The sequence below is a fragment of the Psammomys obesus genome, unplaced genomic scaffold (assembly GCF_907164565.1).
Source record: "Psammomys obesus unplaced genomic scaffold, mPsaObe1.curated_primary_1811, whole genome shotgun sequence".
NCBI lineage: Eukaryota > Metazoa > Chordata > Mammalia > Rodentia > Muridae > Psammomys > Psammomys obesus.
Window position 1 is genome coordinate 14462991 of NW_026591598.1, and position 27046 is coordinate 14490036.

The 27046-nt window shown below is 41.1% G+C and overlaps 1 protein-coding gene across 2 annotated transcripts in view; it reads right to left on the reverse strand.

Moving 5' to 3' along the window:
• Window positions 1–3005: 3005 nt before the first annotated feature.
• The window catches only part of Kdm1a (lysine demethylase 1A), a 51089-nt gene continuing 27048 nt past the window's right edge, over window positions 3006–27046 (reverse strand). For both annotated transcript variants that reach the window (XM_055611137.1, XM_055611136.1), the window contains 16 exons: window positions 25649–25727; window positions 24437–24529; window positions 23598–23704; window positions 21658–21739; window positions 20602–20696; window positions 13240–13382; window positions 12645–12735; window positions 11421–11555; window positions 10622–10695; window positions 9779–9890; window positions 7498–7630; window positions 6800–6987; window positions 6320–6434; window positions 4912–5039; window positions 4290–4436; window positions 3006–3489 (listed from right to left, as the gene is read on the reverse strand). In XM_055611137.1, the coding sequence (XP_055467112.1) occupies window positions 3304–3489; window positions 4290–4436; window positions 4912–5039; window positions 6320–6434; window positions 6800–6987; window positions 7498–7630; window positions 9779–9890; window positions 10622–10695; window positions 11421–11555; window positions 12645–12735; window positions 13240–13382; window positions 20602–20696; window positions 21658–21739; window positions 23598–23704; window positions 24437–24529; window positions 25649–25727 (1908 nt within the window). In that variant the 3' untranslated portion in view covers window positions 3006–3303. The remainder of the gene's footprint in view (window positions 3490–4289; window positions 4437–4911; window positions 5040–6319; window positions 6435–6799; window positions 6988–7497; window positions 7631–9778; window positions 9891–10621; window positions 10696–11420; window positions 11556–12644; window positions 12736–13239; window positions 13383–20601; window positions 20697–21657; window positions 21740–23597; window positions 23705–24436; window positions 24530–25648; window positions 25728–27046) is intronic.

Below are 27046 nucleotides of genomic sequence, written 5' to 3' on the forward strand. Positions count from 1 at the left end.
CACACACACACACACACACACACACACACACACACACACACACACACGGGACAGGAATGACTAGCTAGCACTTCTGTCTTAATGGCATTTTGCTAACTTGAGGGCATTGCCATGTGTCTTGCCTCCACATCCCAACTTGATGTACAACTAGGATTAAGTGTTTTCAAGATCTGTTCCTACTGCTGCTTTTGGGTCACTGGCCAGAAACTCCTTTATTCAAGGCTGCAACGTCTCACTTGCAGTGCCCCTGCCCCTTTCCTGTACCAGTTGGCAGCCCTGAGAGTTCAAAGGAAACAGACCTCTGTGGTGTTCCACTGAAGAGTATAGGAAATTAAGTCTGTGGCTCTTTTCTGCTGACAGAAACAGAGGGGCACCAAGCCCTGCCTCAAAAGGTCTCGCCAATAATTTTTGTCTTTGGGTGTTGAGCCCTGGATTCTGGTGCTGTAGCTCCTGGTGCCAAAGTCTGGATCTTTCCACATTTTAGCAGCACCAACACCTGCTGTTTGAGATGTTCTGTGGAAAAGGGACAGCTGTGGGCTGCCATTTTGAAAATCTGAGTGCAATAGCATTTGATTGTAACAATTATTTCAGGATATTTTGTTTCTTTAATCTGCATACTTTGTAGAACCGCTATAAAGTATATTTTATCTTTAAATGTCTTTAGCATTGCAGACAACGTTTACACTAAGCAAATGAAGGCTGGAGGGTCCAAGTTCCACTGGGCTTCATATGGATGGATAGGCTGGCTCTGATTCCAAGATTGGAAGGCACATTCCTTCTGAAACCACCAAGATGTAATCTTTGGGCCTAAGCCAGATGCTAGAGGAAACCTCCAAACAGAAGAATGACTGGTAGTCAAACTGTTGTCTAATCAAGCCAAATATTTCCTTAGTCCCCGCCAATAGACCCACTTTTATGACAAGTGCTTCTCTTCTACAGTCTGGGTCGATGGCTACATTGAGCCAACAGGTGTGTGTCTGTGAGAGTTCTGAACTCTTTAGAAGCAGTTCTAAAACTGCTTGGCTGGAGGATGGAGAGCTGGCTAAATGCCAGGAGCTGGTGTCTTCCACCAGCCGGTTTTCCACCAGCTGCTGTTACCAGCCACTCTGGTACTGAAACAATCAGAAAAGGCTGCAGGGTGGCAGGCAAGGAAGCTGTGCCAACTGTTTGTGTGGCAGTGAAACAGTTCAGAGTATGAGCTTAAAGGGATTTGTGTGGGGCCAAGGCTACAGGCAGGCAAGCTTGCACACCAGTCACCCCTCGTGGCAGGGGCTAGTGCCTAGATTGATAGTGGACTTCTTGTCCTGGGCAGTGTTAGTTGTTTAGGTTTAATGGGTCAGTAAAGGAACAGGGATGCAGAGGCTGGCCCCTGGCCACCTCTGTTGGCATGGGTTTCTTCTCTGACAAAGACTGCTTTGTAAGAGCTGCTTTTTAGGGATTATCTTTTAAACACCCTGAGTGGGGAACAGGGTTCTCCTCAACCACCTCAACCAAGGTCATAGGAAAGAGGTCCTATTTTCCTGCTGCTTCACAGCTCAGAACATGTATTGAATGGAATGTATTTTTAAGAGAATAAAGTCTATTTTTTTGTATTTTAAAGATTGAGAGGGCTAGGAAGACAGAAAGCCCTTAAATAAACTTACGCATGAGGTCCTTTGCTGCGGCCTTGGTTCTGTTGGTCCACACTTACTTGCCCAGGCAGGTGGCTCTGGCTTCACCTCTGCCCCTTGGAGTGTAGATGCAGCAGCTTCAACATTCCTGCTCCAAGCATGGGACCAGAGAGACCAGAAGCTGCCTCTGGAGAGCAGGGCACAGCCACAGGCAGTGGCTCAGGGCTCCTTGGGTGCATGTGTATAGCTGAAGCTGCCTGTCTGCATGTATCCTTTGGCTGTAATGCTCTCTGTTGGCTCTGCAGCACAATATTGTAACCAATAAAGCTCCCTTGTTTCCACATGCTCCTGTGAGTCAGTGATGCCAGTTTTGTCAATATAATTTCTCGAAACAGCTGTTCTTAGTTGGTGCTGCTGTTGCAGAGTTTCACAAATTTAGGTAAAATCTACAGTTAAAACTAGCGCTGCCTCTCTCTTTGCTCTTTTCCCTTTAGGCTTGTCTGTTGTCAAAGATAATTTCTCATAAATTATATGCCTTTTATCCCAGCTGGAGAATCGTCTGTGAGTTCCAGGACAGCCAGGGCTACACAGTGAGAGACCTTGTCTTAAAAGTATCAGTCACTGACTGCATCAGACACCCTCGTGAACACCCCTCAAGGGGTACTTCAAGCACTTTCCACTGCAGTGGTAATCACCTTTTTGTCCTGGCTATATATAAAAATAGCCCATAGAGTGGTGAGGAACTTCACAGATACTATTATTTAGAGTTTTGAATGGGGAGATTAGATTTGGGCTCTGGGTACAGCAGCCTTATAGAGGAGACAGTTCAACTACCAGGTGTTCTGTCAACACAGATGAGCACTAGTACATAAAAAGTACAAAGAAACATTCCCTTGGAACCTCCCATTTAATGGACTGCCATTAAGAATTATGTGGCTGGAGAGATGGTTTCATGTTTAAGAGCACCTGAAGCTCTTGGAGAGACCCCAGGGTGGATTCCCAGCACCCAAACAAAGGCTCACAGGCACCAGGCATGTGTGGTAACATGCTACTGTGTAAGTCAGTAGCAGAGCCCTGTTGTTTATATGCCTTCCTCCTTACACGGACCTGGAGAAAATACATATGCTATTGTCAAAGGGAGAATTTACATTCCTAAAGGGGCAACGCTTTTTGTATTGATATAAACTTGTTTTATATGAGGTTAGAGAGAGATGGCCCAGTGGTTAAAGACACATGCTGTTCTCACAGATGACCTGAGTTTGGTTCCCAGCACCCACACTGGATGGTTCACAAGCCTGTCACCAGCTCTAGGAGATCCAATGCCTCTAGCGTCCGTGGGCCCCCACATAAGTGCACATACCTACACAGACACAAAATTAAAAATAAATCTTCATATAAAATTATTTTCAAGTTTTATTCTCAAAATATATTAAAAAAACAAACAAACACCAATAGACTAAGAGGTTATCTCACAGCACTTGCTTGTCTCAGTTTTTATGGAGAAGCAATTCCAGATTAATGGGTAAGTTCCTCTCTGTGCTGTCAGTCAAAGGAGCCAGCCTCTGCTGTCAAACTAAGAGCCCTCAGCAGCTGATGACATGGAGTTCCTCAGTAGGATCTAATATTGCTAGAAGGGCTTGCTTACATGGCAGATGACATATCCATTGGGCCTCTTTTTTCAGAACCATCTGTCTCACATGCTTGGAGACTGCTGTGCAGGGACACCTGGTGTGGCCTGACGAGGCAAAGTGTACATGGCTCCCAAAAACTGGTCTGCAATCCTTCCTGCCTCTCGAAGCCCACTCAGTAGAGCACCATGGACTGTAGCTGGGTAGTTCCGGATTGTATGTTCTCCAGCAAAGAAGAGTCGTGGAATTGGCTGTTTTGGGGGTGGGGTGCAGAGAAAAATCAGTAAGTTGCAATCACAACTTCATCATGTTTAAATTGCCAAGTTCTGTTGACTTCTGAAGTCTAATCAGCTTCCACCACTGGTTTTATCAGTTTAAGTTTTATTTCATGTAGTACCTGCTGGCTAAGACTGCCAAGGGCATTTGAAACCTTAAGCCTTCATAGGCAGGAATGTGTTTGACTTCCTGGTTCAGAGCAGACACTAAGCCTTTGGGTTGTGATATTGAAGAATACTCTAGAAGAAGGCTTAGCATAGTCTACATAAGAACTTCTCTTACATAGGCCCTACAAAGCCCTAGTGACTCAGACCTCTGTAAACCTACAAGCTGCCGCAAAATTAGGTACAATTAAAAATAAGACACCCCCCCCCCCAAGAAAAAAAAGGTTTTGTGCCTGTGGAGGTGGAAGAGGGTGTCAGATCCCCTGAAGCTGGGTGGAGTTATGGGATGCAGTAAGCCATCCAGTGTAGGTGCAGGGGGACTCATCTCAGGTTGTCTGGAAGAGTAGCAGCCACTCTTAAATGCTAAGCTGTTTTCCTAGTCCCCAAATAGGACTTTTTAAGAGGTAAACACTGAGCAAGAAGAAAAATTGCTGACTTGCACATGCTCTAGACTCTCACTTCTAATCCAGGCTGGGTATATTTATGAAGCTCTTTATTTTGAAAGTATCTAAAGATGGAATGACTAAAGTCATCAGCCAGAGATAGAATTTCTATCCTGAGCTTCTGGTCTCTCACCAAATAGGCTCAGACACAGATTTCTAGTTTCTCACCTGTGGGGCACCTGGAATTGAGGGACCAGGAGTGATTGGCTGAGCCATCAAATCATAGTCATTTCCAGAAGATCCTGCAGCCACATAGGAATAGGAGCCCCGGGCCCACGGATCAGCACGCCAACGAGATACCACAGTTTCCTTGGGCTACATAAAGGAAGAACCATGAGTGAATTGCTACTGATACCAGGACAAGTCAACCATCTCTGAAAAGTAGGTAGGACCCATGTAAAAGACAAGATAAGTAGCCGGGTGATGGATGCTGCTGCTTTGGATGCAGAAGCAAGAGGATCCATGTTGCCTTGTTTTCTGACAGACAGCACTTCCTTCTTAAATCTCATATCATCTAAACATATTGAAGTTGACCTGAAAAATAAGCTACCAACAAATTCTCTTAAGACTCCCCAGTGTATTCACTTGAGTTAAGCTACTTGTAACATAACCTCACATACAAAAGAGAAACAGCCAGCAGCTGCAATTCTTACTTTAGTTTCACACATTAAAATTCATGTCCATTCTGACATGGAATGTCCTGATGAAGAACTTGAGCTACAAACTACAATTAGGCCAAACCCTAGTTTAGTTGTAAGCTGTGCCCCTGGTTGTCCACTCACTCACATACCTGTGGTACTGCACTGCTACCAAAAATCCCTTTGAGAATGGCCAGGCACCGGCCGACAATTACATCATCACTAATGTTCTCCATGATGCCAGCAGCTTCTCCGGCCACCAGGGCCAATAGTATTGGAGCTGGGGAAACACAAGGACAATTCCAGGGTTTTCCTATACTTTTCTTGAAAGTATTAAGAGAACAAAGTCACCGAGCCATGTACCACACAAAGCTGAAAAGAAGCTACTGTTCTGAACTCTGTTCCTAGAAACTGACCAATGGGCACTTCATTTGCCTATGACTTCCAGGAGTCAAAAGGGAACCAATGTTTCCATACTTACGTATAGAATTTTTAGTCCTGACCACTTAAGGTGGTCCATAGCAAGAGCAAGCAGCATCTTTTACCTAACTCAGACCCTTCATAACTACAAGTGTATAAGCTTGCATGCACCCCAGGGCTACTTAGTTCCTTGGGGTGTGAAAGATACAACCTCTACTAGAGTTAAAAGATAAGTAACCATACATACGGAATGACCTCTGATAAAGCTATGATAATATAGGACATAGTAAAGAGAATAACAGGGATTTAATTCAGATTCTAGGCAACAGGAATATGTGCCCTAAATACACATATATTCAGGCTGAGCAAAGTGAGGGAGACAGTGAATGAAAGAAACACAGAAGCTGAACAACAGAGCAACCTATAGGGCCCAGGATTTGAAAACAGTTTTCAGTTCCTAGAGCTGGGAGTGGGGATAGACAGGGGAGAACAGAAGGGCTATATTGTGATGGTCTTAGGAAAGCCTTGGTAAAAAAATCTTTTTCCCTTTAGCAATACAAAGCAATAGACATGCAAAATAATCAACAGAAGCAGGGATACTACTAACTATTAGCAACTGTTACAGGAGGTGACAGTGGCCTGGACATGGATGGGGGGTAAGGAATGCTACGGACATGCCATGAGGCTGGCATTAACAGGACCAGATGGCCTGCATGGAACCAGGGAAAAAGCATGGTGCCCCCTCTGTGTATGACTGTCCCTTCACCAGGGAGGGAGTGACAGTGGTCAGAAACATGCCTGTGCTGCTAAGCAGTGGCCTACAATCTTCTTCACACTTCCTGGAAGAGGGAACTGAATATACTTATTTAGTTCTCTAGTTAATCAACTGATTATAAAGTAATAGGATGGGAGACAGGAACAAAAACACGTTTTAAGGAGGTCATCTAAGTTTGAAGGCAAGCATGATCTAACAGAATACTGTTCTTAATTTTTACATGTTTCTTCAAAACACTGTGAAGGGATTTATTTTAGGATTGGCTTATTAATGGAAAAAATTAAGGCACATACATGAGAAAACTCCCAATATTCTTAAATCTGCATGTTTCCACAAGAGCACAAAAAAATTAAAATAGCAGTTACCTTTATATAGGTTCCAGAAGAGGAAGAGCTCGCCCCTGCTAGCAGTTGTACTGCCAACGTGCCCGAACAAATTGACACTTGGGTCCCAGAACACCCGGTCAAAACATAACACCACCTACCGCAGGAAGGGAGCATATGAGCTGGCTTCAGAGAGACTTATTTCTGTAAGCATCGCTGTGCCTCTTGGGTCATAATTCTTAGACTTATTAACCACTCCAAATCTACTACCAATGTAAAAAGAGAATCCTATTTCATTATTTATGATGCAATTTATGACCTTTAGTAGGCTTGGGGTTACAAGAAGATTAAGTGTAATTAATATTATATATTACAACCAGACACTGACTTATGCACTGCCAAGCCTCAGGCTTGGAATCAAGCAGCTGAGGGCACGGCAAACGTGACTAATGCAGGCCCCTTTCCTCACTGATGCTACTGGACACCAAACATTAGGCTAGCAGGAGGAGGAGAACACAGCACCTTGTTAAGGTTGCCAAAGCCCATCCTTTGGACTGCAGATGTTTTCCACTCAGGAAGAGGCGGCACAAACTGAACAGCTGGTGGCTGCTGCTTCAACACTCCCAGGGGAAGGGTACAGAGAACTGCATCACACTTATAAATAAAGGTTTGACTTGTGGAGCGTGTGTTCACAGCAATCACTTCACATCCTAGAGAAAGTAGGAAAACAACTGGTGATGAGGATGGCATTGTGGCCAATAGGACTGACATGCTTTTTCCCTTCATTTTTCAAACAAGAATACAGAAGAGGTAAGCCTGTGGATGCCAGGATTTAAATCCTCAGAATCCTTGATTGCACTAACAAGATAGTGGTTACCTGTTCACTAAGGATGGTAACTTGAAGCTTGTGGTACAAAGCCTCAAACTATGGAGGTCCACTGTAATGATTAGCTTGATCTTTAAGTTGACACCAGAATTATGTCACTATTATTTTACTTAATGTTTTTTTTTTTAATAGCAATACAGATTTATTAACAGTGAGAGTAAAAGCATAGAAAACACCTATAAAAGACTGGGGGCCAACAAGCAGTTGATAAGCCCAAGGATGAATGCTCATACAACTGTATACAAAGTTTACACTCAAGATAAAAAAAAAGGTTGTAAAAAACCAGTCCTGTTTTCATGAAGGTACTCTACCTTCCTATATAACAGGCACGTACCTGAGGCTGTGTAGCGAACCTGTCGCACTGCGGTGTTCAGCTTAATGTCCAGGCCTTCAGCTAAAGCCACAGGCACACATGAATAGCCATTCCTTACTGTCAGGTGGCTTCCAGTAAACTCAAAGTCATCATCCTAAAAGGAAAAGGAGGGGGACATTACTATACTTTTAAACTATAATTACACCATTTGCAAACAAACACCATTTACACTGAATTCTATATGAGAGTGTTGAAGAGCACAACCTCATACACTAGTCAATTAAAAAAAAACTTGTGTATGGGTGTTTACCTGCATGTGTGTTTGTACCACATGCATGCACTATCTGTAGAAGCCAGAAGAGGGTGTTGGATACTCTGGGACCAGAGACACATAACTGCCATGTCGGTGCTGGCAACCAAACCCATAATTGTTGAGCCATGTATCCAGCATCAAACAGCATCTTAAGATTAAACAGCTACTCAGTATTCAAGTTTAACTGCCTAAGGAAAAACTGATCTGTCTGTCCCTAATCTCCACGAAGTTTCTTTTGTCCCTAGATAATGATCAGCATATTCCTATACCACCAAGTTCAGACCATCTGTCCACAGAGGTGGGATGGAGACACAGATGATCAGAAAGCACAAAAAGCTGATCCATTTGCTTCCTTACAGCATTATAGATGTGCAAGAAATCAGATTCACTGCCATATTTTTTTTTTTAAAGCAAAATCTATTTTTAGTCCTTAAACTGAGTTGAGGAAGATTTCCAAAACCAGTTGGTCAAGTTAGGCAAAGGCAGGCCACAGCCATAAAGAAGCTCCAGAAACAGTATCAAGCTGGGGCTGGAGAGATGGCTCAAAGGTTAAGAACACTTTTCCAAAGGTCCTGAATTCAATTCCTAGCAACGACACTGTGGCTCACAACCATCTATAATGGTGTGCAGGCGTACATGCAGACAGAACACACTGTATAATAAATCTTAAAAAAACAAAAAGTATCAAGCCCAGGTCTACCCTGGAAGCTAAGAGTATCCCACATGGTCTAAAAACTCCTGGGGAGTGGATCGTTGGCAGCAAAATTTTATAAGCTCAGGTGAAAAGGACAATTTTTCAGTACGTAAAAGTACAGACGGAGCTACAGGGATAATAATGATAGCCCATGTGCACTAGAAGCCATAGGGTCAAGCCAAAGAGTAGAAGAAAACGTATGTATCTGAGAAATGAGCTCTTACAACTTAAAAAAAGACAACCAGACTGTTAAAGGCCTGGAATATCTGAACATATTTCACTGAAAGAGGGCTCAGAGCAGCTGATAAGTATGAAGACACTGGAATGGTGGTCCCTCCAGGTCTGACACTGAGTATCTCTGAGAATGTGAAGCACATGGATTGCCAGACTTAGGAGGTGAAAGCAACCCAGTGTGCAGTTCAGAAGTTTTTTTAAAACAGGGCTAGGGTATATAGCTTAGTGGCAGAACAATTACCTGATAGGTACATAGCCCTAAATTTGATCCCTAGTACCACCAGAAAACAACCAAGCAGAGACTACTTTCCATAAGATTTTTTTTTTTTTGGGGGGGGGGGGGTTGGGGGTGGTCAGAGAAAGGGTTTCACTGTGTAGCTCTGGTTGTTCTGTAACTCCATATATCCACCAGGCTGGCCTTGAGCCTGCCTCTGCCTCCCAAGTGCTGGGATTAAAGGTGTGTGTGACCATGCCCAGCTCCACTCATACTTTTTTATGATAAAAATATAAATACTCAGAGCACGTACCTTTCTTTACTACTAACAATACCACCCCCCACCCCCCCACCCCGTGTTTATCTCCACAACAGAGCTGTAATAAAGGGACAAACTACCTAAGGGTAAGTGAAGTCACTGACAAAGATAATTTGCAATGAAACTACAGGACAAGCTGAAGCAGGATTGGGAGGAGGGGGTAACTGGATGATGGAAATATTCTGTATCTTTTGTTTTGTTTTTAGAGACAAAGCCCTCACTATGTAGGCCATGCTGACCTTGAGCTCATTAATTTTTCTGTCCCTGCCTCCAAAGCCCTGGGATGACACCAGGGTAAAATGTTCTATATCCTAACTTTGGTGGTAGCTTATGATGAAGCAAGCTTGGCAAATCATCAGGCTCCTTGCTTAAGATGTATGGATTTCACTGTAAGTAAATTCTGTCTCCTCCTGATGCTGTGTACAAGAACAGACAAAAACAGACAAGCAGACAAAGGCACATGTATGTGCTCACGCATACGCACACACACAAGTATGTACAACTCAGTAAATGATAAAGAAATCTTACCTGATCCCAATGTTTAAGAGAGAGGGTAGAGAGAGGTGTGGCATTAGCAAATTCAAGATTTGCGAAATGCCAGTCAAGTATTTGTCTGTCTCTTGATGACAGATATACATCACTGAAAAAATAAGGGAGCAAAGGGTTAACAAACACATCACTGCTAGTCTCAATGAGCTCAGCAATCTGGACTCTAAGGTGGAGACTGTGCTTGTGCCTAGTAAGTCACAGAACAGAGTCTCAGCCATGTCATTAACTGCTCTATCCCTCATGTCTAGAAAGCAGCGTCAAGCTCAGCCCATCTCAGCAAATTATCATGGAGTCACCTTTGTCTAAAAAAAAAATTTCCTCATACCAAGTCTTCATACATCATAAAAGCATATGCTCTGTCTCAAATCCTAAGAGCAGGCTTTACTGCAAACACAGGTAGGCACATCTCTGCCTACAAGAGGGCAGATACATGTGGAGCATCCTAGTAGTATAAAGCCACTGTGTGGACCCAGTAGAAGTACAGACATAGTCCTTGTCCCCTAAACCTTTCAAGTGTAAAGCAATAGGACTTTTTCTTTTAAATCACACTCAAAGGACAATTTCCATCTAGGACAGTTTCATCTCAATACCAGGTTTTGTGGAGAAGGGCTAACTTTAGATACTAAGAACATTCTTATACACGAAAATGTGAGTAGAGGACTACAAACCTGACAGTTGGCCCATGTTCACACATAGTGTCCACTCATCACATAATTTAATACACTCGCGTAAGTAAAAGCTCATCGTTTTATTATCTTTTAAACTGAGAACAAGGAGAGAGAGCAAAGCTGTCATTCTTAATGTCTGGGTTTCTTTCCGTACCTTGGAGGATTGGCTTCCAATTCTTGAAGTTTTTCTTCTAGCTTTCCTTGTGTCTCAGCTAATTCATCATATTCCTGACAAATTTAAAACAAAAACAAAAACAAAAAAACACCCCTAAGATCTGACCCCAGCCTTAAATTGAATCATACTGTGTATATAAGATCTGAGTATATAGGAAATGCATTACATATAAACTAGGATAAATATCTGATAAATCATATTTGTTTTTGTTTTAAATCCTGGAAATGGGGGCTACAATCGGTATGTAAAGTGAATAAATTAATAAAAGAAACTCTTGCATGGTACTGGCATAAAAAAAAAAAGCGTGGAAACAAGCTGTGAATCTGCAGTAAGATAGGGCAGGAGGGAAAATGATAAAAGCACTAGCAGTGCGCTCAAAGCAAGTTTGTGGGAAAAAAACAGCATTTACCATACTCTTGGCACCTGTCATGGCCTGGTATGGGATTCCTTAGAAACATAGTTCATTTAAGCTTCACAAGGACTCTCCAAACTATATGTTACTAATAATATGCTTCAGATGAGGTGACGTAAGGAGACCAAGGTGGTAGGGGTCACCATGTGAGATATTTAAACCACACAGCCTAACTTCAAATTCTACACACATTACCATTCTCAAGTGTCAGGAAACACCAATCTCACACAATACTGAGCCATTAAATCTCCATGGCTCTTAAGGTGCCAAACCCTTTTCTGCTAGTACAGACACTTGACACTGGCTAAGGGCTCTTTCTTTTCTTTTCCACCTCTACCTTACTTTTCAGGGCAAGAAGGCACTGACCTTGCAAAGGGCAGTCAGGTCCCTGTGCTTGCTTTTCACTAAGAATTCAGCTGTAATATCTCTGGGTGGCTTCACTTCCGATGCTTCTTTGTACTGCTGATGGAGTTCTTTAATTTTCTCCTTCAAATTTACCATCTAAGATGGAAAAGTAAAAATTTTCATACTAAATAAGAATGTAATTCATTCCCAAGTAACACACACCCTTGGCATTGGCTCTCCCTGTTGTGAAAGATCCTTGTAATTTCTGAATATCTGTTCTCTATCATGCCATCTGGGGAAAAGTTTAACAGAAGTTTCTACAACACTATCAGAAAACAAAGACAGATTCTTGTCTTCTAAAATAAGAGAGGAAAAGGAATATTCCATTTAAGAAAAACCACACCAAACAACCTACTACCAATTTAGGTTTGTTTTGGGAAAACAGCTGTTATTATTTTGCTTTTAAGACAAGGTCTCTCTACGTAGCCCAGGTCTTAAACTTATAATCCCTCGTGCCTTAGCCTCATGGGTGTTGAAATCATACAGTTTCACTACCATGCCCCAGCTTTGTTCCTTTTTTCAAACATGTAAAATCACTACAGGTCAAATCACTACACAAAGAACCTTCTGTGATCATCCCTACCATTAGTCTTTTCAGACACCAACAGGGTGTTGAAACCCGGTCCACAGATGTCTGCCAAATGGCAGTTCTCCAATGACTCTTCAATTCTTGCCACAGTGGGTGGGTGGGTGGGTGGGGCAACCCTGTAGCTTCTAGTATGACAGGAAGCCTAGCAAAAGTAAGGCCCCTGCCCTTCCCCCAGCTGATTAACCATTTCTCCTTAAGCTGATGACTTTTGCAGTTGGTAGCATAAAAAGAAACCTACGACTGTATCTAAATCATCTGGAACCTGGAACTTGGTGGTGACTAAGTTCTCAGTTGGAATGGAGAATGGAGGTAGAAATGTTGGCATGTAGAGAGAAATAATGATGGCAATAAATGGACTAACTTGGTCTTCTTTATCAGTGGGTACTTGTCCCTCAGTACAGATGACCTTGCTCTAACCCCAGACCTCAGCACAGGCACTGTACCGACCAACTGCAGTTTGTAAGGATGAGGAGACCCAGCTGGGCAACTCCCCTCCATGGAGTGGAACTTAGCAAGGCCTTTAACATGTCTAAGCTAAAGGAATCCCCTTATTTTAGGCTTTTTGGGCTATGGAAACAGTGAATGCAGAGTCCTACCTTATTAAGAAGTTCCTTCAGTTCCTCCTGAGTTTTCACTATCTTCTTCCAATGTTCAATCTGCTCATCTTTGACATGCTTTTCTTGTAGTCTGTAAGAGACACCACAAGTGGCTGCAAAGCCAGCACTACAGCATGAAATGGGCACCCAGCCAAAGTGCCAAGGGCCACTGATGTCTAATATCCAGACAAGAAAGTTAGCTGCTAATTTGTTACCTGGCCTACAGGATAAATTAAAATGCATTAAGTGTTGCATTTTACAACTGAAAACGGCCTTGGGAATCTCTAAGTATTTTAAATGTTTTACTTTGAAATTCACTTTGTTATTTTTATTTCATGAATGTTTGCTTGACTGTGTACCAGGTACATACAGTTTCTCCAGAGGCAGGAGGCAAGGGGTTATCAGATCCTCTGGTACTAGAGTGACAGACAGTTATCAGCTGTCATGTGGGTGCTAGGAACACACCCATGTTCTTTGAAAGAACAGCCAGTGCTCTTAACCATCGAGCCACCTCTCCAAGTAAGACTTATGAAAAACTTAAATAGCAATCTGTAAATGGAATTCACCATACAATAAACAGTTTAAAAGTACTTACTGAATGACAACCTCCAACGCCTGGCCAAGGGATACAGGTTTATTATTGAGGACGTTGAAATCTAACTGGTGACTAAGGTAAGAGGTGGCTTCTAGCAACCGGTTAAATTCTTGTTCTACCATTTCATCTTTCTCTTTTGGAACCTGCAAATATGAAGTATAGCAGAGTTAGTCCTTATAAAACCAAGCACAGTCATCCATGAACACACAAAAATGTTCTACAATTTAGAGGCCAAAATATGTGTTTCAAAGGAAAACCTTTGAGGACAATGATTTGACTTTTTCTATGAAGTGGTTAAGTCCATTTAAATGAGATATGAAATGTTTCAGGCCTGAAATAGTTCCCTCTCTCCTACTTGTTCCCTCAGAGTTAAGACTCAACCTACAGTAACATCCACAAGACCTGCATTGGCACTGGCTAAAGTTATATGAAGCACAAGGTACACTGAGCTAAGCTGGGCTGACATGCAAAGGACACACTAGAAAAGTCCCAGAGAACAAAGACTATGATCACACACCTGAAGAACTTAAAAGAATAAGAGCAAAATGGGAAAAGAAGAGGCTCAAGTTATCTGCTCAAAGATGAAAGAACTTCAAAGGACAGGGACTACAGAAGCAAGATTCATGGTATTGACAATAACATCATCACCTTACTCTTATACACGGTAACAATGGATTCTCAGTGTCAGAAGCCAATGTCAAACTCTTAGACAGTGACTAACTCAGTCAGCAGAAGGTCTGGAGCTTTGCTGTGGCAGAGGAAGAGACCCACTGCAAGGCAGTCCTCTAGCTCATTAAGACCATTCTATTAAGTCTACTGACAGCATCAGTTCATTAATACCATTCCTCTTTCACATCTTAGTTTTGTCCCAAAGCAAACTATCTGCAGCCCACTGCTGGATCCATGGCAACAGTGAGAGTCAACAGAGCATGCCTAAGCACCTTTTGCCAGGGTACTGTCTGAGAAATGGGATTTAAAATTGTACTTCACTTCGCAATCAACCTGAAACAGGGAACAAGAAAACAAAGCACGAAAAGAAGCTCTAGTGAGCAACAGCTCGTGTTTGTAGAACGTGATTACTGACAAGAGCCCCACAGGACCAGGCTACCTCTTACTGGAAACACTTCAATTTCAAACTTGCAAGCAAACACAGGGATAAAGCACTCAACCATACCCCTCATAGCCAACTCCATGAGATGGGCCACAAGGTGGCAAAGACAACCTGTCAAATGGGTTACTTACTAAAATAGAAGGGGAAAGGGCCAAAGCAGCTCTGCTTTGGATATGTGAACACAACAGATACAAATGACAAAGTCATGCTTAATGCCTCAAGGAGAGAGGAGGCTCTCACAGAGAATTAGCTATTCTCAGCCTAAAGGAAATCTAAACTCCAGTAATCTCATTTGTGTAGAGAAACAAGGTAGAGAGAAAACCAGGCTTCAGACACTTGGTGCTTGGTGTCATTTATGCATTACTGTGGTCTCGGGAGCTGGCTGACCCATCTCCACAGTGAAAGAAGAGCTCTTGGTGATGGTCCTGCTTGCTCTCACTGCACCTATTAGAACTGTTTAGAGGCTCTTGTCATGAATTTCAATCTTGTTCTCATCAGCTACCTTTTCTAAAGATGTGATGGCCATGCATAGAGTAACTCAAAATGAAATTCGACTAGGAACTTGCTATTTCCAGTGCAAGCCTGCAATGGTGCTACAGAAGATGATTCTAACACTCTACAATTAACTCTCCTTTCAAAAGGGAAACAATCACATTTCCATATAAAATCTACTAGCTCTGCAATGCTAACTGCAAGACTGCTTTTCCTGATGTGTTTCTACGTAGGTTTCTAAAATGCCTCACAAGAGGATGCTCTAGCAAAAGGGACTAGATCACATATGCCTCCACCATGGCCAGACTGTGTCAAAACACAAGAACGCAAATGGGACAGATTAAAGCTCTTCTAGTGCCAACTAGACAGCTTGCTTCAAACACGCTTTAATCTCTGTGGTTAGGGTGACAGCCACATCTGGGAGTTCATACTGAGAAACACCCAGCACTCAAGAGTCAGTAAGTGAGTCTAGGGTGTGTGGTAGAGAAATATTTAAAGGGACACTGTCAAGGTTAGAAGGACCAAAATGACCTTTTGTTTCTTCCCTCTATTTTCTGAGCAGCCTGCTTGATTCATTACACTTCCCCCTTTCCCACCCAAACTCCCCACAAAAAAAAAAACCAAAAAACAAACAAACAAAAAAAACCAACTGATGTTTTACATGCGCTTTCAATGACAAAAACTCAAACAGCACCAGCCCAACATATAGGCGCAACTCTACAACAACAAACCAGTGTGGATGTGTGATGGAGAGGATCATTGAAAGGAAAAGATTTAAGTGTTAAGCTTTTAATGGTTACTGTAAACAGTGAAGAAAATGATTTGAAAAATTATGAAAAAAATACCTTGACAGTGTCCTTTTAACCAGTGCAGCAGAGGGAGAAATAAACTGTAAATAACAGCCCAACAGCCACGTCAAGTTTAGTTTTGTATGACAGCAGTAAAATCAAGGCTTTACACATACAGCATGACAGAAGCATTCTGTTAGCTTAGAAGCTCCAACCACTGGAGAAATAAGGAACAGACTGTACAGAGACTAAAATGGGAAAGTCAAGGCACAGAAATGCCAGGGGTAAGGGGTCAATTTAAAAAAGGCAGGGAGGGTGTGTGAAAAAGCAGTGAAGAACAAAAGCAAAACTCAACTAAAAATAACAGAAAACACAGAACAGTAACAACAACAACAACAAAAATCAAACAAATGAAACTCAAACCAAAGAAATACTGACTGCCACGTTTGACTGACACCAGATGACAAGACTGCATGTCCGGTACCCACTTAGACCCAAGGCTCAGCTTTATGAGGTATGTGAGGCAGCTGGCAACCAGGCCCTTCCATTTCTGCCCAGGTGAGCAATTACAGCCATGCTGATGTTGCCAGTGCAACCAGGCTAAGTGCTGAAGCAGGGCTATTCGCCATTAACTCAACACAGGTGTCCATTGGCAAACCAATGCTCATCAGGGGAACCCAAATGTGTTTTTAATGCATTTAAATACTGAATCCATTGCTAAAAGGCTAGATACAAATGCTCTAGTTTATATATCCAACAATTAAAAGTACTAGTAAATGACTACCCTAAATACCTCCAAATGTTCAGGGTTCCAAATATTTTGTTCCCTCTGGTTAAAATCTTTGGATTCTGTTACTTCTAGAATTATGGAGCTATTTCTCCAAAGGAAAACTCAGGCTATACAGGATGGATCTTCGTGCTCCCTGTACCCATACATACCCTTAAACTGTCACTGTCAAGACAAACACTGAAGCTCAACAGCAGAGCTGCCCATGTAGGACCACAGAGGATAGTGGGGTACTGGTTTTAATAATTTAACAGCAGGCAATGGGAAAATAAGATGCTTAAGTCTTATTTTAAGATGCCCACCACACAAACTGAAGACCTGAGTGCAGATTCTCAGCATTTAAAAACATAATCCAGTGCAGGGGGGGGCAGAGACAGGAGGATCCCTGGGGTTTACTGGCCTGCCAAAATAGCTCAATCAGTGAGCTCCAGGTTCCGTGAGAGATCCCGTCTCAAAAATAACATGAAGAGTCACAGAGGGAGAGTGTGCATTTATGTACATGCACACCCTTCAAACACATAAATAAGAACACACATACAAAACATAAACAGTAACAACAAACAACCTATTAGAATATATGTGGCCAGGTATAGAGCTGTGTCCTTAGGCAAGCAGCACCTGTGGTATCCATAACCTTCTCACTGTTTTGGTTTCTCTGTATAGCCCCAGCTGTTCTGGAACTCGCTATGTAGACCAGGCTGGCCCTGAACTCACAAAGATCCACCTGCGTCTGCCTCCTAAGTTCTGAGATTAAAGGCATGCACCATCATTTCTGGTGATAACTGTGTAACTTTCAATAATTGCTGGCCTTATATAATATGGCAGAATTATTCTCTGTGTGCTAACAACAGAACCATCAATTTGCTCTCCTCCTTTGTGGTAAACAGAACTGAACTGCAGACCACTGGGCCACATACATTGCTGAGTCTTTTTCTTTTGAGACAGGGTTATCATCTTCCTGCCTCAGCCCCCTAAGTAACTGCAATTATAGGACTGTAACACTGTGGAAGGTAAATTTTGACTGAGACTATACACAAAGAACATACAATCTCATTTTTTAAACAGCTAAGAAATTTCAATGGCTGAGTAATTTCTACTCTAAGTGGGTCAAGAGAAACTATTTTAGGTGTTTTTGTTTGTTTGTTTGTTTTTAGGGTTTTGTTTGTTTGTTTTTTGAAACAGAGTCCCTATTATGTAGCCTTGCCTGTCCTGGAATTTACTCTGTAGACCAGGCTGGCCTTAAACTCACAGAAATCCACCTGCCTCTGTCTCTGAGTGCTGGGATTACAGGCAGAAAAGGAGTTATTTTAAAGTCATTTGAAGAGGAGATTTAGCAGACAGCCACACAGGCAATCATGGTGCTGCACACACCCACTCATCCTGCCCACCTATAGCCTGAGAAATCAGGCAGGTGTAACAGATCAAAATGGGAATCTGAGCTAGAATACCAGGAACAGACTGCTTCTCAAGTACTACCAGCAGTGGCTTCAGGGAAATCATGGGAGACATAGTTTTCCATTCTGCAAAATGAGAAACTACTGACCCACTTAACTTCAACTTCTAAAGCTACAAAGCATCACTTATAAGTTCTCTGTACCTGTCCTCTAAGTGGAAAGTTGGTCTACAGGTCAAAGTTCTGCATTCTCACTAAGCTACACCACAGGAGACAGAAAAACAAATTCATGTCACTTCTTACACAGAGTTACACTACAGGCAAGAGAAACTCAAAGCTATGAGAATTCTTTCCAAAAATAAAATGCCTAAAGAACCATCACTTGGCTATAGCACCAAATACTAATAAATGGACTTTGGGGGAAAAAAAAAAACACACACACACACACACCCTAGGCCAGAGAGATGGTTCAGCAGTTAAGAGCACTTGTTGCTTTTACAGAGGACACAGGTTCAATACCCAGCACCCACATATATTTCACAACCATATGTAATTCCAGAACCAGGAGATCCAATACCCTCTTCTGTCTTTCCTGGGCAACAGGTACACATATTATGCACAGACATACAGGTAGGCAAAAAACCCAAACACATAAAATAAATAAGTCTAAAAAAAGAAATGGGAAAAAAATGGAAAGAATAACCATATCCCATGTTCAAACCATTGAATGCTTCCCAAAGGGCTGGACCTCAGATAGGCAGCTTAAGCCAGAACATAATGTACAACTTTCTACAGTATAACTGACAGCATATTCCTAAGTTAGTATGCGGTTTATCTTATCCCATATTGTAATAGGAGAGATTGGTGACCATCCTTAGGGAGAACTTGCTAGTGGATATATTATTTTAAAATGTTTAAAACAAACAAACAAACAAACAGTGTCACATAGAAATACAATCTCCAATAACAAAACCCCACAAAACGAACAGTACTAACTAAGCTCTAAGGATCAATGATACAGCAAATGCCTAGAAGCACGAAGGCCTGGATCCCCAACACAGGAAACACAAAAATGAAAGTATTTTACTAGCTCAGGTAAGCTGGGCTAGGTTGCACGAGTCTGTTACCTCAGCACTTGGCAGGGTCAGGTAGCGGGCTCCGGAGCCCGTCACAAACAAAGACCTACACTAGAAGCAATTCTCTGTGCGCTTCACTTGCTGTCTCCTTTCCTTAACCCAGCCAGGCTCTTTTCTGCTACTGACCTCCAAACCCATCTCAGCCTGTCTTCCCCTGCTCCAAACTCCAGCCCGGCACCTCCACAGCAAGGCCTTGCCCTATACTGCGGTTTGTCTGCTTCACCAGGACGAGCTCATCTTTCTCTCCGAGCCCTCTCTATTCACCTTCCTCAGCCCCAATGTACAACCACGAACTGAAGTCCTAAGCTGCACCTCGCAAACATGCTCCCCCACTTTTTACCCTGTCCCCCAGTCGAAGTGACACCTTCTTGCCCCTTGGCTTTTCCGTAGCAATTGGCTCTATTTAATTAACCCTTGGCAAATCTGCCTCACTGAGTCCTGCTGAAAAGCTTCTGGGTGATAGATTCTTCAGACCATCTCTCCCCAAAGCAGAAACAGAACAAACGAAACAAACTGGGAAAATGAGAATACATTATAGTACTCTTCTTACTTTTGTAATATTCTTAAATTTCCATTACTAAAAATTGGAGGGGGTTATAGAAGTACCACTAGACTGCAGCAAAAAACTGTCTTCACCTTTTATCCATTACTGTCTTTCCTCAAATAATAAGTTAACACCTGTTATATCCCTTTGCTCTCATTCTCCTCTGCTTAATTTTTTAGGACAAGCCCTGGAAAGGAATCTGGACATGTTGGTAGACACAACCCAAGGCATTTCCTGAGCATCAGCCTCTTTCTGACCTGAAGCCAATAGAGCCCAAAGACAGCTAAGAGTGAATACAAGTGTCACCTGAGATCATCACACAAAACTCAAGAGCGGGAGTTTACCACTTTTGGTGACAATGGCTGAGCCATGACATACATAATATATAGCAAACTTTTCTACCTTAAAATACAAAGTTATCAATATGTTTACATTCTCAGGCAACGGACCCTCATCCTGACAGGGAAGTTGGTCAAATTTCTACTAAACACAAACTTGTGATTTTTTACTCATGCCTGCAAAATCAGGACTGCCAGGAACAGCGTAAGCCTGCCTGACCATGGCCACCTACTCACATTTCTCAGAACAATCACGATGCCCCTGCTACTCTCACACCAAGGACAAGAAACTCCTAGGCCTCTGACCATAAACACTTTAACTTACCTCTCCTTCTGGGTTAAGGAACACCATTTGGCTATCTACTAGCCTGTCACAAGCCTGCGTCTATACACACAAAGCGAAGAGATAGAGCGCACGGAGCTAAAGCACACGATGAAGGCACAGCACAAAAACATGACGAATCACATTCGGTTCCACAGGTCTCTCGAAAAAGTGGCCGGGGCCAATTAAGTGTGCAGCCAGCTTTCAGTAAATACCCATAAACAAATGCCTACGCAGGCACATAAATTTGCACATATCATCACCCCTTCCTATAGCTCAGATAAACAAAACAGCCAGAAAAATGCCAACTGTTCCTCAGTCTTTATGTTCATGTCATGCTCACCTCCCTTCTTGATCTTACATTCAAATCATGCTCAGTAATACATCCCCCTGAAATTATTTCCAACTGAACCAAAGATATTTTGAAAAGTTCTATTTGTCATCAACTTACAGCTTGTCCATTGGCTTCATAAAGCGGGCATTTTTGCTTGATCTTGGCCAGTTCCATATTTACTTGCTTGCTGACAACAGCCATAGGATTCCCTCCTAGAAAACAAAAACAAAAAACTCAAACATTCAGCCTATCCTTAAAAAAAGAAAAACCTCAAACTCAAATTTTCTTTACTCAAAACTTAAAAAAATGCTAAATTCAGCCTTGGTGGCCTATGCCACGGCTGCAGCACTTTTGAGGCCGCCCAGGCTATGTAATGAGATACCCTGTAACATAAGGGAGGCTGGGTGTGGAGCTCAGCGCCAGAGCTCGTCTCCCATTTTCAAGGCACTGAGTTGCACCCCCAGCAGCACTGGCAGAATAATAAATGAACGAAACAGCTGAAAACATAGGGTGTCAATTCTATCTTCTATTTTAAAAGCTCATAGTAAAAAAATAACAACAAAACATGTAAGACCAACATAAAAATGTATAATTGGCCAGGTGGTGGTACACACCTTTTATCCTAACACTCAAGAGACAAAGGCAGGCAGATCTCTGAGTTTGAGGCCAGCCTGGTCTACACAATGAGCTTCAAGACAGTCAGGGAAACCTTGTCTTGAAAAAACAACCACCACCTCAGGCTTGAGTTTAATTCCCACTGTGAGATGAGAGGGATTCATTTAACTCTCTTTTGGCATTCATAAGGTAAAAGCCTTGGATTCAAGTTTAGACAGATAAACTTGAATCCCATGACTGAATCTTATTAGCCTTAAAAGAGGAAAGCCTAGAGACACTTATACACTGTTTCCTGCTGTATAACCTGAACTACCCCAGACTAGCAGAAGAGGGCTATCAGATCACTGCCCCTTTGGCCTACTACCACAACTAGAAGAAAGTTTCTTTCATTATGAGTTACCCTGTCTGTGGTGTGTCCCTGTGACTGTGGTGTGCTTCTGGCAAGGAAAACTAACTCAACACCCTAATGAGTATATTATAAAACCAACTATTGGTTTTGATGTAAGCTCTATCTTTCTAGTTTTAGATTGTGTTACAGTATCAAACTCAACTACTTACCTAGACCTGTTACTACCATGGCTCCAAGATCAGCTACATAGTTTCCTTTTCGAAATGTAGCAACCCGTCCACCTACACGATCCTGTTTTTTAGAAATCAAATGGTCAAAGTCATTTACTCTGTTTTAACCTTAATTACTCAACATACCAGGATTCAATCTTTCATAATATAAAAGGAAAAGCATTATTTTAAGTTTCCATGAAGTGCAATAGCTAGTACTCTGTGCAGAAAACACACACCAATGATAACCTGAAGGTGTAAGAAAGAAAGATAGCAACAAGCATGAATGTCAGAAGTGAAGTGATATTAAACATTGTGACGGCCATAAAGCTACACATACTATCCAGCTCTTCTAAATGCACAGGATGCACAAGGTCCTCTCAGAGAAAATACATGCTTATAAATATTCCAACACTAAACACCGAATTTCTACCACCATGATTTGATGCTTGCACTTTAATTACTACAGTTACTTGTAAGAGCGGGAGGAGTGTTTTACCTGGCTAGTATTAAACTGGATCATTTGGTGAATAACTTCTCTGATAAATGTTCTCTCCCAAGCCACCTGATGCCCAGGAACCATTGTCTACTGAACATAACTGGTAACAATAGCTTTTACTCCTAAATAGGTCCAGGCTTATGTCTGGTTTGGGGGATAGAAAATATTACTGCTACCGTGATAAGTTAAACCTACGTAAAATATCAAAGCACTTTGTAAACGTCAGATATACAACAACAAAAAAAGCAGAACAAAACCTTACCAGTTAGATCATAATCCATGTAGGAAGCATCAATGACCTGCTATGCCTTCCTTTACTCTTACCACAGTACAGAGTACACACAAAAAAGGCCTACGAAGCTGAAAGGTTTTTTTTAGGAACAGTATATGGAGAAAATAGTTTTTATTTCCCCATGCTCTATTTAAAAAGAGTATCTTGAAAATTTAACACATCATGAAAAGCAATTTTGAATGAACTATATATAACATTTTAATGATTATAACATTTTAATTTTAAAATGTTTAGGCTACTAAGGTTTTTTTTTTCATTTTTTGAAATAAAAATCTTTAAGTCACCAAAGGGTAAAATATGAAAAGAATTATTTATAAAAATCATTTTCATATCAGCTTCCTAAAGTTCCATACTATCACCCTTTCCACTTCCACCCTTTCAGCTTCTATTTTAAGATCCAGGAATAACAATGAATACAATCAATTCTCTTGGCTTTATCTGGTCCTAAAAGACTGTGGCTACTGAGATAACTCATTTTCCCTGTCTAAATATCATCTCCTGCAAAGGTAAGTTTATGAATGCCCCAAATTAAAGAGCTAACTGTGGGGACTGGAGAGACAGCTCAGTGGTTAAGAGCACTGGATGACCTTAGAGGGGATCTGAGTTCAGGTCCCAGCACCCATACCGGGTGGCTCACAACCAACTGTAATCTAGCTCAGGAGATCTGATGCCTTCTTCTGACTCTTTGGGAACCTGCACACACATGTGTATATATCCACACCTAGATGCAGGCATAAAACACGTAATTATAAATTCTAAAGCAGAGAAAAAGACAGTGACAAAGAGTGCTAATGTAAAAAAAAAAAAAATCTGAAATTATCCATCCAAAGGACTGATGAATCCTTTATCAACACCACATACTCACTGATCACTTTCAAAAATTTATTGTCAAAAATACTTTAATGCTTGAAATGTGGATCAATGGTAGAGCATTTACTATGTACAAAGCTCTGGGTTTGATTCCCAGCACTAAACAATCAGAGGTAAAAGCTACAGCAGCAACTTTATCCACCATACAGTGAAATCCTCTATTACACTAAAGAAATCAGTCTGGGTAAGCACAAATTCTCCAGTTCTTTACTTTGCAACAGGTCATTCCTTACCATGTTTCCATTAGGTGAGGGTTCTAATCCCAAAGTCAACTCTTACCCTGGCTTCCAGGAGTGTGACATCCATCCCAAAACTCTGTAATTGTCGAGCTGCTGCCAAGCCAGAAACACCTGAGCCTATAATAATCACCTTTCCTGTCTTTTTAGCTAAAAGGGAGAAAAGAGAACAGAAATTACAGTATTTTGTTGTAGTTCAGAGTTTGTATATATTTTTTCTCTCAGGAAAACTTCTGATTTCTTCACATAATGTCTTAAACAATTCAGTTACTTTCAAAGTGTAGAAACTGTACAAATAACCAATGTCTAAAAGTTGTAAAACTTAATTCAAGGCTGTAACTTTATAAGCCAATTCACAAGCATGAGTCCTGTTAGTAATCTGACGCTCTGCTCCTGAGACCTCTCAGGAGCCTGCTCAGAGCTGAACCAGTGTACGCATCTCTGAAGAGCTGTATTTCTGTTTAAGTCAGTACTCCTTTCTAAAATTAACTTCTACTAGAATATCTTTGTCACTTAGGTTCCTGGCAGACATTATTTAAAGAACATGAAAAGGTCAAATATTTAGAAAGAAAAAAGAACCACAGAGGAAAGCCTCAAGAAAAAAAAAAAAAAAGCTGCTTGTATAACTACTTATATTTCTAGCATCTTTTAAATTCTAATTTTTAAAAACTGGAAATTAATCTTTTCCTAAAACCTTTTCAAACAGGAAATTCAGACAAATGTACATTTATTTTTTAATTTTAACTTGACTTAAAAGCTTGAGAATATTTTCACTGGTGGAAACTTATAAATAAAAGTAAAATGTCACCAGCACTTTTAATATTAAACACAGGCCTAAAAGTATTACTAAACACTTAATTCATTTGGTGGGAAAGTCCTTACTTGGTAAGGGTTTTATCCTCTTATAGATGCCGAAGTTGATAAGTCCATGGCGCTCTAAGTAACTGTGAACTCGGTGGACAAGCACAGTATCACCTATAGAGTAAATTAAAAACATGTTTATAATTCCAACAGTTTAAACAGAAAGCTCTTCTAACTCTTCTTTCTCCAACATGAAATCATCCTACACACAACTCATGTGACCCTTAATCATGTGATATCTTTTGCAAACCATGTCATAGAACTATCAGGCTGTAACATAGCACAAAATGTTTAACACGGAAATTAAATTGGGATGGGGGTAGATTGCTGTATAGAGAAAGTTTCATGAGATTGAGGCTGGCCTCAAACTTGCTACATAGTTGAGGCTGACCTTGAACTACTGATTCTCCTGCTTCTATTCCTAGAATGTTTAGGTCATAAGCATGTGTCCACATATCTGGCTAAACTGGCATTCTAAAGATGGTATTACTGGGCTGGAGAGATGGTTCAGAGGTTAAGAGCACTGTCTGCTCTTCCAGAGGTCACGAGGTCAATTCCCAGCAACCACATGGTGGCTCACAACCATCTGTAATAAGATCTGATGCTCTCTTCTGGCGTGTAGATGTACATGAAGACAGAGCACTTATATACATAAAATACTTAAATAAATAAACGTTTGTTGTTTTTTTTTTTAAAGATGGCACTACAGGCTGGAGAGATAGCTCAGTGGTTACAAGCACTGGCTGCTCTTCCAGGGGTCCTAAGTTCAATTCCCAGCAACCACATGATGGCTCACACCTGCATATAAAGAAATCTGATGCCATCTTTTCCTGTGCAGACACATATACATAGACAAAATACTCAAATACATAAATAAATCTTTTAAAAAGATTACAGATAAAATAGAGAACTAACCCTTTACAAGGTATGAACAATGTTCATATATTTTGGGAAAAACTTTCTAAGAATTTGTTGGTGGTAAACAGAAAGAAAAACAGATAACTAATTAATCAAATACCAAAGTATTCCATGGATCAAACTGAGACAATAGATCTGGAAAAGCATTTAGGAATCTCTTGAATGTATACATCAATACAATTCACAGATCAGGAAAACAAACAAAAACCAAACTTTATAAACTTATAAAGATCATTTCTGTACAACACAAGTTGAAATAAAATGTCAATAAGGCACCAGGTTCCTCAGGGAACTTCTAACAAGCACAGTACTTACTGTTGTAAGGCGCTTCTAACTGTTGGAGAGTAGCTTCAAATGTCAGCTGAATCTTTGGGTTGTCCAACCATAACTGCAACTGTATTTAAATGACATAAGTTGTATTACCCATAGGCACACGTCCCCTAACCAGTTGTAAAATCACCTCTTAAATGTAAGACTTCAACTCTGAGTTTTTTATATTCATGTAAACAGTGAAGGTTATAGGGTTATAGTCCTGACAAGAAAACTATTACTTAATGCAAAACTGCACCAAATTAGTGAATTATTGAAGCTAGAGGCTCTCTGGCCTCAAAAAGAAAAATTCCTAAATAACCAATAGGGAACAGCCAGGATTTAACCTGGGGTTATGTAATTCCAGCTACTGAGCAGATACAAACCACACTGTTACAGAAGCTCTAAAGTATAAATGAAGGCCCCTCAGTTTGAGTTGAACAACTACATGAGTAGGTGAATGGGGTCGGTGAAAAAACAAACATTTACTATCCCATGAGTCTAACTCGAAGGCAACCAAAAGGAGATACAAGATAGTATGCTCAGACGAGGTAAGATCTGCAGTGTGATAGTGAAGTGGACAGACGAGCTAGAGGAGAAGAATGGAGAAGACCTCACATAATGGAGAGCTGGGAAGCAACTGACTACATGGCAGAGATACACGAGAAAATTAGAGTACTGTATTACTGAAGCCGAGAAAGTAGTAATATGTTTAAGAAAGAAAAAAGGAACAGACACCTCAAAGCCTGCAGATAAAGAATGAAAAGATTACAGCATAGTCAATAATTTTCAATGAGTTTAAAAAAGAAATTCTCTCCAAAGTGAATACACACACAGAGACATACACACACACTTACAAAATCCAAAGCAGGATAAATATCATATTTAAGTTTTGATAAAAATTAGCAAACCCTGTTTTATAGATTAAGTTATAACCAAGGACTTCATTGGTTAGATTCAAATAAAACACTTACAAAGGGTATGACTAGAGCTATAAGGATACTCCATTGTTTGGAGGCCACAATCAAAAGATAGTGCAATTACTCTCATATACAAGGCTCAAACTCTTTAACCTTCTCACAGCTTCTTTCTCTTTTCATCCTAGGAAAGAAAACTTGGGCCACAGTTTTTCCTCAATCATGCACAAGTCACAAGGTCAAGGAACAGATACAATCACTGCAACAGATTGTAGCCAGAGAATACAACACTAACTTGGACCAATCCTTTACCAAATCTTGACTTTGGGTCATAGTCAATGAACCAGAGAAGAGAGAAATCACAATTAAAACCATCACACAAGCCGGGTGCATATCTGTAATCCCAGCACTCTGGAAGGCAGAAGCAGATCTCTAGGAGTCCAGGACAGCCAAAGCTACCCAGAGAAACCCTGTCTTGAAAAAAAAA